Source organism: Schistocerca cancellata, chromosome 1, assembly GCF_023864275.1.
Source record: "Schistocerca cancellata isolate TAMUIC-IGC-003103 chromosome 1, iqSchCanc2.1, whole genome shotgun sequence".
Classification (NCBI taxonomy): Eukaryota; Metazoa; Arthropoda; class Insecta; order Orthoptera; family Acrididae; genus Schistocerca; species Schistocerca cancellata.
The window spans coordinates 454,539,275-454,560,221 of record NC_064626.1 but is presented as its reverse complement, the minus strand read 5'-3'; the positions used below and the strand labels follow the sequence as shown (position 1 = coordinate 454,560,221).

At 41.2% G+C, this 20,947-nt stretch overlaps 1 protein-coding gene across 3 annotated transcripts in view; it reads right to left on the bottom strand.

Moving 5' to 3' along the window:
- The window catches only part of LOC126176852 (prolyl endopeptidase), a 116,857-nt gene that overhangs the window by 52,423 nt on the left and 43,487 nt on the right, over positions 1-20,947 (bottom strand). For all 3 annotated transcript variants that reach the window (XM_049924057.1, XM_049924050.1, XM_049924041.1), the window contains exons 4-6: positions 7,388-7,575; positions 693-775; positions 423-565 (exon numbers count right to left, since the gene is read on the bottom strand). In XM_049924057.1, the coding sequence (XP_049780014.1) occupies positions 423-565; positions 693-775; positions 7,388-7,575 (414 nt within the window). The remainder of the gene's footprint in view (positions 1-422; positions 566-692; positions 776-7,387; positions 7,576-20,947) is intronic.

Here is a 20,947-nt window from a genome sequence, read left to right as displayed (position 1 = left end):
GCTCACCACTTCTGTGACTGATAGTCTTTGTCACTTATTGTTAGCAATGGTCTTACATGTGCTCACAGAACATTACAAAAACAGGAGAAATGGAACTTGAAGTAGTGTACAGAAAAGCTGAGTTTACTGCTTGTAATAACACCTGAAAAGATTCATTGTAACAACAACACAGAAAAGTGTTAGTTATATTTGTTATACCAATTTCCAACTCTTCACATGCATGTATTTTATTTTGTATTGCATTTCACTTTCCTACATTTCGCCCTCCTCCTCACCCATACAGAAGCGAGCTTTCTAAGCTTGAGATTCAGCATAAACTTTTCAGTTTTTGATTGAATGAGTATCAAATGCATTTATCAAATGTATGTTGCTATGACTGCTTACTCTAATATAGGACAGATGTAAAGGCTAATGCAACTCACATTCTCCACAATGGTTCATCAGGAAATTCTACTACAAGCACATCTTCTGACTGAGGAGTTCCAATGAGGTGGTAATAGAGCTTCTGATGTTGGTTGCTAACTGTTTCTGAACCATCAGTTTTTCCCTCTTGGTCCGGATATCGCTAAATAGAAATCTTAATTTATATACTTAATTTATAACAACATTTAAATGAATGAAATAATGACATTAATCCAGGATGAAAACAAATAACAAAACCTAACTAACTACATACAGAAAATTATACGTACACCATAAAATATTCCTTTGTTATCGTGAGTCCAAGTCATTGGTGAGAACTTAACTTTCTCTAACACTTCAGGGTATTCATTGCCTGGAAATACATTGCAGACATGTCACTTTACATAAATCCCTCTGGCAGAAACACATACTTCTAAAAGAAAATTCAAGCAAGTATAAATATAAATTACAAAAATAGTGTTACAACTGATTAAATCAGTTAACTAACTGCATCAACAGATGTTACATATGTAATTTTGTAAGTTCTTGGCACTATTCATCAGACTTCTAAGGACATGAAAATATGCATACAATATTAGGTATGGGTGCTTGCTCAACAATATATGAAAGGCTGCATTACAGTAAAACATTAGCACATCTTTCCTTCATATTTATGTAACGATAAAACCAAAATCATGAAAGTACAGGGTTGCCACAAGTTTCCCCAAGTGAAAGTCCCTGATATTTCCTGATTTCCAGACAAGTCTTATTTTTCACAGACAAATTTTGAGATCAAGGGTAAGTTAGGTTGTAAGTTGACAATCTGTCTTTGCAGCTACAGTACAAGAAACAGCAGTGCAAATGAGGAATTGTATATAAAACAACTTGCAAGCAGGTGGCATTTCCTGAAGTGAGCAAAATTCTTAAGTACTAACATCAACATCTTTTGTAACACAGTTTTTAGATGGAGAAAGCAAGCCAAATGGTATGTGTGTTTAAGACCACTGATTATGTTTTATTCCAATAAAACTAAGCACATTTGGTGACAAAAATATGCATTTCCTTGGAGTAGCAAGCAGATTTAAAATACCTTCGACACTGATTTCAGAAATAACCTCAGAAAAAAGTGGGCCTCTTGAAAGAAGGGTATAAGGTGTGGAAGAATTGTGTAAACCAACACTGTAGGTGACCACTAATGATATTAGGTTCCACTATGTTTGTTATTGTCAGTTATTACCCAACGCATTACATCTACACTCCTGGAAATTGAAATAAGAACACCGTGAATTCATTGTCCCAGGAAGGGGAAACTTTGACACATTCCTGGGGTCAGATACATCACATGATCACACTGACAGAACCACAGGCACATAGACACAGGCAACAGAGCATGCACAATGTCGGCACTAGTACAGTGTATATCCACCTTTCGCAGCAATGCAGGCTGCTATTCTCCCATGGAGACGATCGTAGAGATGCTGGATGTAGTCCTGTGGAACGGCTTGCCATGCCATTTCCACCTGGCGCCTCAGTTGGACCAGCGTTCGTGCTGGACGTGCAGACCGCGTGAGACGACGCTTCATCCAGTCCCAAACATGCTCAATGGGGGACAGATCCGGAAATCTTGCTGGCCAGGGTAGTTGACTTACACCTTCTAGAGCACGTTGGGTGGCACGGGATACATGCGGACGTGCATTGTCCTGTTGGAACAGCAAGTTCCCTTGCCGGTCTAGGAATGGTAGAACGATGGGTTCGATGACGGTTTGGATGTACCGTGCACTATTCAGTGTCCCCTCGACGATCACCAGTGGTGTACGGCCAGTGTAGGAGATCGCTCCCCACACCATGATGCCGGGTGTTGGCCCTGTGTGCCTCGGTCGTATGCAGTCCTGATTGTGGCACTCACCTGCACGGCGCCAAACACGCATACGACCATCATTGGCACCAAGGCAGAAGCGACTCTCATCGCTGAAGACGACACGTCTCCATTCGTCCCTCCATTCACGCCTGTCGCGACACCACTGGAGGCGGGCTGCACGATGTTGGGGCGAGAGCGGAAGATGGCCTAACGGTGTGCGGGACCGTAGCCCAGCTTCATGGAGACGGTTGCGAATGGTCCTCGCCGATACCCCAGGAGCAACAGTGTCCCTAATTTGCTGGGAAGTGGCGGTGCGGTCCCCTACGGCACTGCATAGGATCCTACGGTCTTGGCGTGCATCCGTGCGTCGCTGCGGTCCGGTCCCAGGTCGACGGGCACGTGCACCTTCCGCCGACCACTGGCGACAACATCGATGTACTGTGGAGACCTCATGCCCCACGTGTTGAGCAATTCGGCGGTACGTCCACCCGGCCTCCCGCATGCCCACTATACGCCCTCGCTCAAAGTCCGTAAACTGCACATACGGTTCACGTCCACGCTGTCGCGGCATGCTACCAGTGTTAAAGACTGCGATGGAGCTCCGTATGCCACGGCAAACTGGCTGACACTGACGGCGGCGGTGCACAAATGCTGCGCAGCTAGCGCCATTCGACGGCCAACACCGCGGTTCCTGGTGTGTCCGCTGTGCCGTGCGTGTGATCATTGCTTGTACAGCCCACTCGCAGTGTCCGGAGCAAGTATGGTGGGTCTGACACACCGGTGTCAATGTGTTCTTTTTTCCATTTCCAGGAGTGTATTATTTTACAGGTATTTTGCAATTTTTCTTTCAAGAAACAGATGAGTATATAGCGTACAAACTGCCAGCGACTAACAATTTTCTTCTTCTTATTGTTCACACTAACGCACAAATTACTTTTTATGTGCCAAAATGTACTGGAACAAATAAAATGACTATAAAACACCTCACTGTACAACGTACTGATGATGAGACAGTTGCAATTCCTGAAATCCATCACCCATGGCCTCTAGCCTGCTGAGGAGCACCACAGTCCTGAGTCCATGGATAAACCATGAGAATTTGGGGCATTACACCACACACAAACTGACCCAGCCTACCAGCAGAATGATAAGACCAGATCTGATAGGCAGGACCTGCACATTAGTGGGAACCGAATAGCTTTAGTTCAGTAGACCCAATACATTACAGATACCCGCAGAAACAGCCAGTGGGTTTGGACCATCACAAATATCCACTCGTGTGGCCAGCTATTCACAAGCCACATACAGCATCACAACGATGATCAATCCAAGCAACAGATAGCTTGTTCAAATACTCTGAGAATCAATAATAATGAGGGTAGGTAGCAATTCATTGTAAAGATGATTGCCAAGCTGTAGACAGGCATGTAGAAAAGACAATCACACTAACAACTACATTTCCAGCCGTAGCTTTTGTCAGAAAATGGAAGCGCACACATTCACACAATCACTCACACATAACTCCTGCACACGACTGCCGTCTCTGGCCACTACATCTCCAGTCTCAGAATCAGATCCAAACAAACCACTCCTCATGCCTCCCTGCCTCTCGTTGGCAGCTGCTAGGCTAGTGGCAAGAAGTGGTAGCAGGACAAACTGCAAGCTGAGGGGAGTGGTAGGAGGAGAGAAGCAGTAGTAAAGAGGGAGTAGGGAAGCAGTGCACGTACTCAGCTGCACCCAGCCAACAATGATGAATGACATCTCAGTGAACAAACTATTTTATCTACTGAGACAAAAATGAGATTTTCCTTTTTTTCAAATTTTTCCTGATATTTCCCTAATTTCCCTGACGTGTTTGAAATTCCCTGACTTCCAGAATCTGTGGCAACCCTGATCTAGCATCTCTTTCCTTTCTTTGGTTTACTTCCAATAGCCCACACTCTAATTACAAAGTCATAAATGAATTCAGATCTCTGTTATACTTCTTTCAATGTCCATACAATCCCCATTACGCCCCAACAAGTAAGCTTCACACCATCCTACAAGGGTATTTTTAAAAGTCTTAAGATAGAAAAACATTTTTAAAAAATATTATTTTTATTTTTTCTACATAGTCTCTAGATGCAGACATACGCTTTTATCACAGAAAATTACATTTTCATAACAAATTAAGGCCAAACCTTCGAAACACTGCATCATAAAGGCACACCCTTCCTCACTTTTTCACTATTTTCCCGACCAAGGCAAAGTTAGTGAATAGGACAAAGACATTAGAGGCTAAATCAAAGCCACAGAGTGGCAGGGAACTACCATGGAGCTTAACAGATGCAATTCCTCTATTGTAAAAGATGCTCCATAAGATGAACCACTATCTTCACAGAAGAGCACATTCTAGTGAAGTAATCTCTGGTTTTTTCAATTAGTTATTATTTCAGACACTATATTACTTCACTAATGTGTGTTATAGCCCACGAAAAAAAGGCACTCCTTCCTCATGCTTTGTCCACTGTTTCAACTGCTATTTGAACACGGGGAATGTTACAATTGATACCAGTTTGATACATGGTAAAATCCTTTGACTTATCTACATATTTCCAGAGGATATGATATTTGGGATAGGTCTGTTGTCAAAATTAGTAAGGGAAGCAGCTGGTAGGTACACCACTTTACTAATTTCAAGCTTTTTATGCAAAAACAAGTATGCTATTTTAGCTGAGGCACCTACAACACTATCCATCTTTTGTACTTTCTTTCTGCCGTCTTCTATGGATGTGAGAAATTCACATAAATTTACTTCAGTTTGGTTCGGATCTTTCAAGGTGTTCAAACTTCCAAATGAGAGTGGTAAATAACCACACAAAATCCATTTATTTTAGTCTTCTGAATGACGTTTTACTTTAATCACTTCAGACAGTTTCCAACAAAAACTACATATCTCATTCATTTGAAAATGTCAACAGCATGGTAACAAAATTCATTGTTACCACTTTATCACACTTCCCTGTGGCACTTCTATGATACTCTTGTCTATGACAAACACTCACCATTGAAGGTTACATACTGGGCTATATCACTTAAGAAGTCTTAGAGCGAATTGCATACCTGGGTACCTTCATTAACGGTCTGCACCTGGGCCAATTTCGAATTTTTATTGGAAATCTGAAAATATGGAATCCAGCCTGTTACTCTTCACCCATAATTCACAGTTTATCTTGTGAGAAAAAAGCAAGCTGAGATTCGAATGAGAATGTTTTCTGAAACTGTGCTTATTAAACTTTGCATGTCATTTGCACATTCTATTTTGAACTGAGTGTGCAACAGCTTTTGCTTCCTTCAGCATTTTCTTAATTTTGTTGTTACAGTCACAGTGAGTCTTTCCCATCCTTAATCCACTTACTAGGCACGTACTTCTCCAGAGCACAATTTACAATCCGTTTAAACTTTGCCCATAATTCCTCTATGCCCTTGATATTGAAACTAAATGATGTCTAATTCCTAAGTGAGATGCTCTTTCTAGCAGAAACACTCTCCTTGCCGTCTTGACTGATTTATTAACTTTAGTAACCACAGTCACTATGATATCATGGTCACTAATCCCCATCTCTGTATGACATCTTCAATAAGGTCACCACCTGTGGACTCACTACTTCTACTATTAGACAAGTAGTCTCCTTTACTGCTGAATTATTTACAAAGAATCTTTCATTTTTTTGCTTGTTTATTATTTTTCCACCTATGTTTGTATGTTACCAATCATGTTTAAAACAAAATATGCCTTGGCTCTTGGATTCTCTTTTCATATGTCCTCTTCACTGACAGTTACAGCCAAAGGCCAAACTTGGATACAGTAAGTGTAATACTTAGATTAGTCATACTTTAATAGCAATTTCTTATTCCAAGTAAGGTCTTTAACAACACCTGTTGAACCTCCCTTCAGCATGGACCTGTTGTTAAATTCTGTGCCAAGAGGACCTTTTGCTCAATATGATTGTTGCAAACATTTGAAGTTTTTGCTGGTCATTAACAACCATTTTCTGTCACAACAGAAGCAAAATGACAAAGGTTTCATATCAAAAGGCAATATGATGGTTGGTATATCAGAATTTACTTAGCAAGTTAGCAAGAACATGAAACAAATGAATTCATGCAAGTGGAATTATTCCGCATTGTGACTACCGAAAAGTGTTCATTGTATTTTCATTTTCAATAACATACAATATTTTATCCGTTTATAAGATGAAGTTTTTCCCCAAATCTGTCTGTTGGTAAATACCGAGTCATCTCGCATTCACAGATGAAGCTTTGGTAGTTGAGGTCACATGCAAGTTTAATTTGACAATTTCAAAACAGTGGTACGGAGAGCATATACAGCAGCTCGGCCAAGTAATAGGATGAACAGGTGGAGGGCAGCAGTGAGCAGGCAGTAAACTTTGCTGTGTTTCTAACTATGGGAATGCATCCCACATTCCTTACTTTTTACGAGGATTTACCAAATGTAAATTGCAGTTCATCTGAATCAAAATGTGGTTGGAATTTAACTGCAGATACAAGTGGATAGATACTCAACAACAGTATACATTTCTACAAGAGACAATCAATTCTAACAAATATATTAACAAAGAACAGTAAATGCTGCACAACAAATTAAACACCTGTTTTTACAATAGTGCTAAAACTGCTACTGCTCAGCAGCACTGTTGATTTTTAAGGTTGACAAATAATGAACCAATTGCATGTTAGCCCAAAGTGATGAGACTTGGGAGTAGTATACGGTGTTCATGAAAAGGAAATCTAGTATTTCATTAACTTCAAAAAATGAATAAAAGAACTGAAAATATTGGACAAATAAATAAAATTTTGTGGGCAAATTTAGGAAGACACACATATAAATAAATATTTTTAATAAAAAAAATTTTTTTAGGTCAATTTAAATGTCATTCCAGCCCTAATTTTCTGCTTTTCCTTCCGGGGGGGGGGGGGGGGGGGGGGGTGAGAAAAAACACACACACACACACACACACACACACACACACACACACACACACACACACACACAGAGAGAGAGAGAGAGAGAGAGAGAGAGAGAGAGAGAACAATAAATTTAAGTTCTATTGTGTATAATCTTACCACTTTTGACATCTTTGAAATGTATTGTAATCCAGTCAGAACCACTCCTACTAAGTCCATATGCTAATGTTTCTCCATCTTCAGAAAATCGTGTTCGAGATAATGCAACTGTTCCATCTTCTGATAATGTGTTGGGGTCTAAAAACACTCTAGGTTCTGAGTGTAATGAATCTTGAACATACAGTACACTGAAACCAAAGAAAGTTCTTACCTAATTGGACATGCTGGGATTCATGTAATGGAGAGAGCACATGGCAAAATCTTCATTATGAAAGTTATAATAACTCATATGTTTCAATTAACATATTCATTGTGGCTGATTCTCATAAAAATGAGCATTACAATGACCAACAAGCATGTATGTATGTATCTATATTACTCAGTCTGTTTATACTACTTAAAGGTGACATGGTGAACAGTATGGAAGATAAACTTACAAACCTGCTTCATAATACTGCAAAATCAGAATACATGGCCAATAACTGTGATAAAATTGAAGTTGATCAGAACCCACACTGGAAAAAATGAAGAAAGTAATATCTAGAATAAGAAACCACATAATATGCAATATAAGCCATTTACAAAATGGAGATCATTTGCATTTTCACATTACTGACAAACATCTGGATTTCTTTAGGCTATGCTTATAGATAATCCTTCAGTTTGACTTCAGTGAAATTAATGGCTTTGCAGAGACTATATTTCTGAAGAGTCACAACTACCTGCGTCTTGTGCATTTCATTACTCATAAAATCCATCACATATGAAATGATAGATTGTTACTTACTGTAAGATGACATTAAGCTGCAGACAAGTACAATTAAAAGACAAGTTTTCAGCCTCCTCCTTCATTGGAAAAAGAGAAGCACACACACACCACTCATTCACACAAGCAAGCACACCCCACGCACACACAACTGCGAACTCCTGCAGCTTGGGCCATAATTCTAGTTTTTATTGTTCCTGTCTGCAACTTAGCATGTCATCTTTACAGTAAGCATCAACACATCTTTTCCTGCATTCTTATATTTCTGCCTGGAGTTTCCATTGTTTAACATAAAACTCAGTTGACTACAGGACCAACTGAGAATAGATATCTTGTCTGAATGTGTACACAAAGTAAGGAGTATGAGCAAAGATATGAAAGCATCTTAATTTCAGCCAGAATTGAGGGAACCAAAATCAGATGACTGAATATATGTGGTACAGCCTTTGATGACCATTTCAACAATAGAAAGTGACTTATGATTTCCTAAGCAGGAGCAAATTTTATAATTTCATTTGTGTGCTCAAAGAGTGCAATCTGAACATACAAAGAATGTAGATACAGGAACCATTGGTGTAACAGTTGTAAATTGTCATAGCTGTGTCAGAAAAGTACCACAACTCCAAGCACTGACAGAAAGCACTGATGCATAAATCGTTATAGGCACTGAAAGCTGGCAAAGGCCAGAGATAAGTTCAGCCGAAATTTTTGCGAAGTACCTAACTGTGTTCCTGAAGCATAGGCTAAACACAGTTGGTAGAAGCATGTTTGTTACTGTTAGCAGTTTAACAATGAAAGTTTAGACCAGTTGTGGTTCGAATTGAAAGAAAGAAATAGTGTGGGCAGCAATTGAAAGATTTATACCAAATAAATTAACAAGCAATGGAACTTGTCCTCCTTGGTACACAAAACAGGTCAGAGCACTGATGCCGAAACAACAACAAAAACATGCCAAATTTAATTGGACAAAATCTCTAAGATCGGTGATCTTTTACAGAAGCTCAAAATTTAGCACGCACTTCAATGCGAGATGCTTACAACAGTTTCCACAACGAAACTATCTCAAAACCTGTCAGAAAATCCGAAGAGATTCTAGTTGTATATGAAGACACAATGCCTTCTCTGCATAATAGCAATGGAAATACTGTCAACGACAGAGCTGCTACAGCAGAGTTACGAAACACAGCCTTCCGAAATTCCTTCACCAATACAAAGTAAATATTCCAGAACTCTAATCAAGAAACATAAGTAATGTAGAAACAGATACCCTCTGAGTAGTGAAGCAACTTCAATTGCTTTAACAGCTGTACAGCAGTTACTTTTCTTTCAGAGTATGCTGATAGAATAGTTCCATTTGTAAGAATCATATACAACCGTTCGCTCTATGAAAGATCTGTACTCAAAGACTAGAAAGTTGCACAGGTCATACCAATATTCAAGAAAGGTGGTAGGAGTACTCCACTAAACTACAGGACCATATCATTAACATATATATGCAACAGGATTCTGGAACATATATTGTGTTCGAACATTATGAATTGCCTTGAAGACAATGGTCTACTGACACACAGACAACATGGATTTAAAAAACATCATTCTTGTTATTCACAACTAGCTCTTGACTCGCATGAAGTGTTTAGTGTTACAGACAAGGGATTTCAAATTGATTCTGCATTTCTATATTTCCAGAAGACTTTTGACGTTGTACCAAACAAGTAGCTTTTAGTGAAATTGTGTGCTTATGGAATATGAACTCAGTTATTCAAGTGGATTCGTGATTTCCTGTCAGAAAGGTCACAGTTCATAGTAACTGATGAAAAGCCACCGTGTAGAACAGAAGTGATTTCCGGCATTGCCAAGGTAGTGTTATACGTCTTTTGCTGCTTCTTATCTATACAAACAATTTAGGAGACAAGGTTGTTTGCAGATGACGCTGTCATTTATTTACTAGGTAAAGTAGAGGCATATTGTCCAATGGTGTAATCGTCCTGCATGATAATGCCTGCCCACACATGGCCTATGTGGTGAATGCGACATTGCAGCAGTTTCGGTGGGAAATTGCTGAAACATCCATTATACAGTCCCGACCTTTCACCATTTGACATTCACATATCTGGACCTGTAAAACTATTCGCGGGCATCAATTCGCAACGCACGACAAAGTGCGAGACTGGGTCCAGGCCTGGATCCGACAGCAGCCTACTAGTTTCTTCAAGGATGGAATCGACCAGCTAGTGTTGAAATGAGATAAATGTGCCCACAGTTTTGGCAACTATTTTTGAGTATGTGTACTGTGCATAACTACATTTCTGAGTTAATAAAATCATTACTGTTATTTTACACTAGTGACCAAGTTTCATTTGAATGCTCCCTATACATGGGGAACAATAGGAAAGTCTTCGTTGAATTCACTGTGGTTAGTGTCATGGAGTCTCAGATTACAGGCTCTCAAATGCAACAATATCATCTGACATAGAAGTAACATTTATTTACTATTTCTTTCTACAAAAATGGTTTTGAGTCGGTTTCTTTAACAGTGCAATGGGTATAGCAGCCTGAAGTTACGATACAGTGCAAACTATGTTTGATATGATAAATTATCTTGTGTAATTTATGTATCAAGATAAAATTGCACAACAGGGACCAACTGAATAATGAAGTCTGTGGTTTTTCTAAATCCTTTCAGTCAAATTGCTCCTTCAGCTAGGCCACAGCTGCCTAATTGTAAAATATTGGCAATATTCACAATTTTACTATGACAATCTTTTGGAAAGAGTAAGAATCACGTTACTCATTACAAGAGTGACTGGCTGGTTACTAATTTCTGTGTATTGTGTTATCAAGGAGAGAAGAGGCTTGCATGTGTACAGCATTACCGAGTCAACACCAAATTGCTGCAATAGCCGCATACAGCTTACAAACTGTTTTGACCACCTCTGACCTATGTGAAATAAAACACGTAAGTATGGCATGGAAATGCATAAGATAAACAATATCATTTTAAGGATAAGTAAACTGTATACATGAGACTGCACAATGATATGGAGGTGTATTTTTTTTGGAGGAGAATTTGCCTGTTGTCAATAATCACTACAACAGGATTTAGTTAGTTAAAACACTTGAATCCAGAAAAACATTGCACTCAGACACCAGAATAAAATACAACTGAGATCCAAACAGAAGTTACATTCACAAAACTAAGAAAAGCAAATACTGTTGCTTAGTATTCATTGTGTGTGATGATCAAATCAAGGATGAATAGAAGACAGATTTTTTATTTTCACAAAGTGTCTTAATATTATGATGCAACTGAAATACATACCAACAAATCACCTAAAAGCCACTGCCAATTGTCAAATATAATGTGTGTATGTATAGGAAATATAGGCGGATAATTGAATGAAAGATGATCCACTGGCAAGAAAAGTATGAATGTCTCACAAAAAATTGTGCAATGTGTTTTCCAGCTGTTGCAGCTGCATCTGCTGGTTGTTGCTATATGTAGTTCTCAGACACTAATACTTTGGATGTGCTCTAAACTGTGCGACTGAATGTACTATTGTCATATTTTGAGTTTTCTTGTCATGTTTAATCGCTTCAAATATAGTTGCTAGATGGTGTTATTGCAATTGCGCTGAGTTCAGGGATTTCCCTGCCCATATGTTGTTGGGCCCAGTCCTCAGGCAGAACACCATGCACTTGCCTTTTATACTCTGACAGTATTATGGTGTTTTATGTCGAATTTCCATTAGTTAGGGTATACATGAAGGTTCGACTAGTGTTTTTTGTGTTCAACTAGGCAGAAACAGAAATCCTATGTAGAATGTCGGCCTTAATTCATACAAAAATTTCCCATTGTGTTCCCAATGATTCGACAATACACAGGTTAGTGAAGAAATTTCAAGAGATTAGATCTGTGTTACACAAATAAAGGCTGGAATTGTCAGGGTACATAAATTCTCAGAACAATCGACATTGTAGCTCCGAAAATCCTCATGAATTTATCAACAACCTCTGCACAATGTGAAATTAGGAGTGTGGTATGCAATTAGTGCAACACAAATTATTGGTCCAATCTTTTCCCATGAAACAGTACAATCTCCGACAGGTATGATAACAATATGCTGCATCTTTTTTTGAGAACACCTAACGAAAAGGTTTAGTGTTATTTCATGCAGGACCACGCAAGACCACACCTTGCCAATAATTCTATGACAGCAATACAAAGTGTTTTTGATGATAGGATAGTTGACTGGTCTCCTTGTTCTCCGGCTCTAAATCTGAGAGATTTTTATCTTTAGGGAATTTTAAAAGAAGAGGTGTGTGCAACCAATCCCCACATGCTTGGAGAATTGGAAGACAGTTCCGCTAGTCATTTCTCAGAGTTCAGCATCCAAAATATTCACTGAGTGTTTGGTAACGTGTTCAGGAGAGGTCCGGCTGCTCTTACCACAGAGGGACATCATTCTGAGCACCTACTGTAAGTAAAGGTAAGATTAAGTAAATCAGATGGCAATATTGCTTATGATTAACTCAGGAGAAGTGTGCGTTTGCAGCTGACTACCAGCAGATTAGTGTCGAGAGTCTGACACAGCGGCAGCCCGCAGCCGTGCCATGCGACACTCTGGCCCCTCCAAGGCACCTTTTGTGAGACACCTTGTACTTTTTCATACAATTAGCATGTTAGTTTTCAGCTTATCCTTATTTGTAAAACAAAAATTTAGGAAGTAAAATAGTGTTTATGAGTACAGAATGAAGATAGAAATGAGACTATTTACACGATTGAAGATTTCAAAGAGGGTGAAAATAAGGTCTCATGAAGAAAAATTGTGCAAATGACTGTTTTTCCTGTATTGCAGAGAAGCTGCAACAATATTTCCCTAAGGTTAGGTTCCAATGGAACATGCATTAATGCAAGCTAATGCTCAACTGAATTTCAAAACAGATCACATGAGGAATGGTGGAGTGCATAGTGCATTAGCCTCTATAGTCACATTCTTGCACTCACTTTCAGTGGGGGACCAAGTGTACATGTGAGAAGTTATAATTTTGTGACAGTATTTTAAGAAAGCAGGAACTCGCACATTGGGTTCATCCAAATTTAATTATGTTGTGTCCACAACTGAAAGACAAATAATTTAAATTCCGTAATTCACAACTTGCTCATCCTCAGCCAAGATTATGATTAAGTAGATCATAATAAGATCACATATTGCATTGCATTTCATTTCACCAAAAGAAAAGCCCGTAATAATTTTAAGTATTTATTTAGTTTTATCAATGCCAAACAGCCGGGGAAACAAGTGAAGTTGGGAATAATTGCTGGGAGCAATGAAAGATAACTTCCTTTGTGCTACATCCGACTCATTCACTGTTTAGAGCCATAACCAGGAGGATACTACTGTGTGAGCCAATTGCTTCTGTGCAAATAATCCAAGGTTAATAGACAGCTGGAGTCACTGCACAGTGTTGTTACACCGTATGTATCTTAGCTGTGAACCAGTTATTTACAAGGATTCTCTTTATTTCATTCACCAAAGATAAGCAAAAGAATTTGTCTTCATCTGTATCATCACATTCTCTCTTTGGTAATCTGGTAAACTGAAGATGTGTCTGTTCTATATTCCTCTCTAGAACTTTAACAACTTTGTTATCAATGCCACTGTGTTTGAATTTCCTTATAATTTGGAAAACTGGTGGCACCAGAGATGCCACCTTTTAAGAAAGCCAATTAGTATGTGCTGGGTAGTACAAGCAGAAGGTGAGGCTCACAGGTGCGGCAGGGGGGGGGGGGGGGGGGGGGGAGGAAGAGGAGGGAGGGAATGCGTGTGTGGTTGTGGTAGATGGTATGACGAGTCACTAAATCAGACATTACTTGAGCACCAACACACAATTTAAACAAATTCAGTATTTCCAAAGAGTGGTACATACAGAGCCTGTTTTGAAGGGTGCAGTGAACAGGGCCATCCTTTCAAGTGCTCCTCCCTAAGCTTTTCAGCAATTCTTTGTTTCTTAACAGTGTCATGGTACAGTCATCACACATTTTGCAGTACCAGAAATCATTTCAATGTTTATTTCAAAATCTTTCCAACATATTTCCTTGATACACACTTAGTATGCAGCAGAAGAGGATTGGTTGGTTTAAAAGAGGGGGGAAGGGGCCAAACAGCTAGCTCATCGGTCCCTTGTTCTGAATAAAACAATGCCACAAGAGTGAGAATAAAACAACCAAGACTGACAACAAAAAATGGAGAGAAGGAAAAACCACAAGAACAACGGAAGAGCAAGAAATAATTAAATCAAAAACAAGGTGAGAAGAAAACCACAGAAACGCAAGAAACGGGTGGAAGAGATTAAAACAACAAAACCGATTAGCATGGCTGGCTGACCATGAGAATAAAAAGAAGCCAGCCACTCTGCAAGACATTAAAACCTCCACCCTAACCGAGCGAGGTGGCGCAGTGGTTAGACACTGGACTCGCATTCGGGAGGACGACGGTTCAATCCCGCGTCCGGCCATCCTGATTTAGGTTTTCCGTGATTTCCCTAAATCGCTCCAGGCAAATGCCGTGATGGTTCCTTTCAAAGGGCACGGCCGACTTCCTTCCCCGTCCTTCCCTAATCCGATGAGACCGATGACCTCGCTGTCTAGTCTCCTTCCCCGAAACAACCAACCAACCAACCTCCACCCTAAAAGCACTAGTGTGGAGGACACAAAGGGACAATGGACATGCATTAAAATTTAGATCAAATGAAATGTCAAACTAAATCAGTCGATGAGACGTTGTCAGATAAAATTAGCGGCAACGAGTCTGGTAACCGAAGATTTCATCGCACGGCAGTCAAAGTGGGACAGTGCACCAGAATACGGGCCACTTTCAACTGGGCGCCGCATCAACACTGAGGAGGGTTTTCACGGCGCAGGAGATAGCCATGGGTTGCCCAAGTGTGGCCAATGTGGAGCCAGCAGAGAACCACAGAGTCCCTGTGAGAAGCCCACATGGAGGACGGCCACACATTCAGTCTCCTTAAGGGCACGTAGTTTGTTATGCATACTGAGACTATGTCATTCGGTCTCCCAAAGCCAAAAAACCTAGCGATGTAAAAACGAATACAGGTCAGTTATTGGAATGCCAATCTCCATTACTGGCATCCGTGTAACCTATTTGGCCAGCCCGTTGGCAAGTTCGTTGCCTGGGAATCCGACATGTCCTGGGGTCCACACAAACACCACTGAACAACCGGATCGTTCCAGGGCATAGATAGAATCCTGGATGGACGCTACCAAAGGATGATGAGGGTAGCACTGGTTGATAGCTTGTAGGCTGCTCAAGGAGTCAGTACACAGAAGAAATGACTCCCTAGTGCATGAACAGATGTGCTCAAGAGCTCGAGATATAGCCACCAGCTCTGCAGTGAAAACACTGCAGCCATCGGGCAAGGAATGTTGTTCAATATGTCCTCCACGGACATACGCGAAGCCGACGTGACCATCAGCCACTGAGCCGTCGGTGTAAATCACCTCTTGGCCACGGTACATGTCAAGAATTGAGATGAAGTGACAGCTGAGAGCCATTGGGCAAACAGTCCTTTGGGCCAAGTGAAAGGTCCAAGCGAAGCTGCGGCCTAGATGTACACTATGTAGGTGTACACGATTGGACCTCGAATGTAGGTGGTAAAGGCAATGACTCCAGTTCGGACAGAAGGGATATGACGCAAAATGCAATTTTAAGTTAATTAAAGGATGTGATTCTGAGCTAAGTAACATATTAAGCTATCTGTGTAACCAGTCGTTTATCAGTGGAATATTTCCTGAATGGCTGAAATATGCTGAAGTTAAGCCACTGTTTAAGAAGGGAGATAAAGAAATAGCATCAAATTTCCGTCCAATTTCACTGTTGCCAGCATTCTCAAAAATTTTCGAAAAAGTAATGTACAGTCATCTTTATAACCATCTTATCTCAAATAACATACTGTCAAAGTCACAGTTTGGATTTCTATAAGGTTCTGATATTGAGAAGGCTATCTTCACTTACAGTGAAAATGTGCTTAATTCATTAGACAAAAAATTGCAGGCAACTGGTATATTTTGTGATCTGTCAAAGGCATTTGACTGTGTAAATCATAATATCCTTTTAAGTAAACTAGAATATTATAGTGTAACAGGAAATGCTGCAAAATGGTTCAAATCTTATATCTCTGGCAGGAAACAAAGGGTGTTATTAGGAAAGAGACATGTATCAAGCTATCAGGCATCGTCCAACTGGGAACTAATTACATGTGGGGTCCCACAAGGTTCCATTTTGGGGCCCTTACTTTTCCTTGTGTATATCAATGACCTTTCATCAGTAACATTACCAGATGCCAAGTTTGTTTTGTTTGCCGATGATACAAACATTGCAATAAATAGCAAATCAAGTTTAGTCTTAGAAAGATCAGCCAATAAAATATTTGTGGACATTAATCACTGGTTCCTAGCCAATTCTTTGTCACTAAATTTTGAAAAAACACACTACATGCAGTTCAGAACTTGTAAGGGGTGTCCCAAGAGTATATGTCTAACATACGATGACAAGAAGATAGAAGAAGTGGACAGTGTTAAATTCTTGGGATTACAGCTTGATAATAAATTCAACTGGGAGGAGCACACCACAGAACTGCTGAAGCGTCTTAACAAATCTCTGTTTGCAATGCGAATTTTGTCAGACATAGGGGATATAAAAATGAAAAAGCTGGCATACTATGCTTACTTTCATTCCATAATGTCATATGGGATTATTTTTTGGGGTAATTCATCAAGCCAAGCTAAAGTGTTCCGGGCACAAAAACGTGCAGTAAGAGTTATATGTGGTGTGAACTCAAGAACATCCTGCAGAAGCCTGTTTAGAGAACTAGGGATACTAACTACAGCTTCCCAATATATTTATTCCTTAATGAAATTTGTCATTAAAAATATATCACTTTTTCAAACCAACAGCTCAATTCATGGAATCAATACTAGAAATAAGAATAATCTTCACAAGGATTTAAAGTCACTTACTCTTGTACAAAAAGGTGTGCATTATTCAGGAACACACATTTTCAATAACTTGCCAGCAGCCATAAAAAGCTTAACAACCAATGAAATTCAGTTTAAGAGAAGCCTAAAGGATTTATTGGTGGCCAACTCCTTCTACTCTATTGATGAATTTCTTAGTAAAACCAACTGATTTGTATATAAGTACAACATAACTTCTGCACAATTTCAGTGCAGTAATGTGTTCACTGAAAATTTGTGTGTGTGTGTGTGTGTGTGTGTGTGTGTGTGTGTGTGTGTGTGTGTGTGTGTGTAAGTATAATCTAACTTCTGCACCATTTCAGTGCAGTAATGTGTTCATTGTAAATAAGTATTACAGTAGTTGTATTACATATTTATTACCTTATAAATAAATAAAAAACTTTTTTATTTTAAATTCAGTGCATTAGTATTTGTAAAATGACTTAGTGTTAATTAAAAAATGACGATCATTCCACTTGGGACCTGTGGAATGGCACATTAGCTTATTTGTTTTAGTTGTAAATATTTGTCATGTATTGTTGTTTTTCTGACATGTTCCACATCCTGGAGGACCTCCTCACTACGGATCAATTGGAATGAAAGTAAATCTAATCTAATCTAAGCCCTGACCTGGGCTGCTGATGCGGGAGATGAAGTTCTGTGGGTGGGAAAAGGAGACGGTAATTTGGATGTGCAGACCTACGAATGTGTGTAATGTAACTAGCAAGCAGTTGTGCACGCCTGACCTGCAATGGAGGAACTCCAGCCTCCGCAAGGACGCTGGTCACCAGACTCATCCTAAAAGCTCCCATCACTAGTCAAATGCCACAGTGGTGCACTGGGTGAAGTAAACGCAACACTGAGTGCGCTGCCTAACCATAAACCAGACTCCCATAGTCAAGGCAGTATTGGACAAGGGCTCTGTATAACTGCAGCACAGTGGAGCGATCTGCACCCCAGTTGGCATTGCTCAGGCAGCAGAGGGCATTGAGGTGCTGCCAGCACTTCCGCTTAAACTGACAAAGGTGAGAAAGCCAAGTCAATCAGGCATCGAAAACCCGTCCTAAAAATCGACATGCCTCCATTACAGTGAGGGGATCATCAGTGAAGTTTCAGTTCCGGACTAATGGTATGACCCCGACAGAAGTGCATAACACACGACTTTGCGGACAAGAACTGAAAGCCGTGGGCTAGAGCCCATGACTGCATCTTGTGGATGGCTCCCTGTAGGCACCACTCAGCAACACCAGTACTAGTGGAGCAGTGTGAAATGCAGGGGGGGGGGGGGGGGGAGACCACCCTAAACGAGGGATCACGTTTTCCGCAACATAAATGATCGTTGGAATTACCTGCTCAACCACCACATCGATGTTACCACGTGGATGAGATACAATTGTGACAGCAGAGGTGAAAGTTTCCCAGTCCGTCTTGTTTAAAGCCCATCTGTGCAGGTGTCTGTGGGCCTAATGCTGGGCAGTGACAGGAAGATGGGGAAGTGGTCACTACCACACAGGTCATCATGTGCTCTCCAGTGCATAGGTGGGAGAAGGCCAGGACTACAAACTGAGAGATCAATGGCTGAATATGTGCCATGTGGCACACAGAAATGTGTGGCAGCCCCAGTAATTAAGAGGCAGTGACAGTAAATTTTCGACATGTCTGCCTTGGCCAGTAAGAACTGTGCCACCCCACAAGGCGTTACGGGCATTAAAATCTCCCAAAAGTAAAAAAGGTTTAGAGAGTTGATCAATCAGTCAGCCAATGCCTTCAGGGGTACTGCACCATCTGAAGGAAGATATACATTGCAGACAGTTTTTTCTGTGCTGCCCTTATCCTGACAGCCACAGCTTCAAGAGGGGTTTGAAGGGGCACAGGTTCACTACATACTGAGTTCAGGACATAGACGCAAACTCCACCTGACACACTGTTATAGTTGCTACAGTTCATGTAATATCCCTTATAGCCACGGAGGGCAGGGTCCGCATTGCTGGGAACCAAGTTTCTTGGAGGGCAATGCAGAAAGCAGGTGTATAGCTCAGCAGCTGCCATAGCTCAGCCAGGTGGTGGAAAAAACCACCACAATTCCACTGGAGGATGACATTAACACGAAGCTGGGAAGGCATGAAGCGCACAAGGAGGCAGGTTATGCCTAAGGCCACCTGCTGTATACAACTAAGTATTTGTAGCCATTTCTATGGTGGATGAGTCATCAGTGAGATCCAGGTCTGCAGGGGATGCTAAGATCTCCACTGCATCCTCAGATGCAGAACTGATAGGGAGTGGTAGTGTTGCGGCCACCAGAAGGTCATGTTTCTTAGCAGATTTCTTCTTAGTTTGCTTGCCCTCTCACTTCTCTTTAGGGGCTTGCTGGGAAGATTTCTCTGAAGCAGCTTCAGGCACTGAGGAAGACTGAAGCTCTGTCCAGCAGCTTTTGGCTCCTTGAGCCACTGGCGAGTGTCTGCCGTGACATTAGTGGATACCTTGGAAGAGAGGGTCCAAGGGACCCCTTCCACACAAGAGGAACCGGAGGAGGCCGTTGCTTCTCCGGCAGGGGAGAGTATGTCGACATCAACCCGAATGGGGTGTAATCTTTCAAATTTAGCCGCTGTGTAATCAACCTGTCCAGGGTCTTGTACTCCATAATGTTCCACTCTTTTGGAGTAGTGGGCAGTCTGGCAAGCAGGGGGAGTGGTGCTCTCCACAGATGATGCAAGTGGGAGGTGGCACACACGGAGTATCTGGGTGCAGCGGTCGTCCGCAGTCTTGACATGTGGCGCTGGAAGTGCAGTGGGAAAACATGTGCCCGAACTTCCAGCACTTAAAGCACCACATGGGGGGAGGGACGTATTGTTTAACGTCACAGTGGTAAACCATCACCTCGACCTTTTCAGGCAATGAATCACCCTTAAAGGCCAAGAAAAAGGCACCAGTAGCAACCCTGTTGTCTATGCGTCCCTGCACTGGATGAAATTTACACCCCACTGTTCTAAATTGGCGTGGAGCTAGTCATCAGACTGCAATAGGAGGTCAAGATGGAAAATAATTTCCTGGATCATGTTGAAGCATTTATGGGAAGTGACGGAAACAGGAATATCACCCAGCTTGTCACAGGCAAGTAACACATGAGACTGTGCTGGGAATGCTGTCTAAATCAAGACTGCACCATTTCGCACCTTGGACAGCACTGTCACTTCTCCAAATTTATCCTCAAGGTGTTCAACGAAAATTGAGGCAAATATGGCTCTCCGTTCTGTAGCTCCTCTACGTTCCTCCCATGGTGTAGTGAGGCAGAGAAACAATTTAGGGTCATACCTGTTGGCATTTTATTCTATCTTGCCCTTCTTAGAGACTGCCGGTGCTGTACGGTCACCAGCAAGAGATGACAGTCTGCTTCATTACGGGCCATCCACCCTGATGCCACCCACTCCAATCAGGGGCTCTCTCCACGGGTGCCACTCAGCCACAGCAAAGGCCAACTGGCATGATGACCATTGCCAGGAGTCCTGATGCCCCAGGAAGACAGGCATCTACTCCTTGGTATGCATGGGGAGTTTACAGCTTACACATCAGCAGTGCGATCCCTGTGTTGTCAGGGGGCTACCACCAACTGGGTACATGACGGCCCCACCACAACGGACTGGCTACCGTGGGTGCAGAGAAATTCAATATTGTCATGGGGGCAAAAGAGGACAGGAGACAATGGAAGAAGATAACATACCCCGGAAAGTGTCCTTGACCAAATAGTTGAATCGCAGGT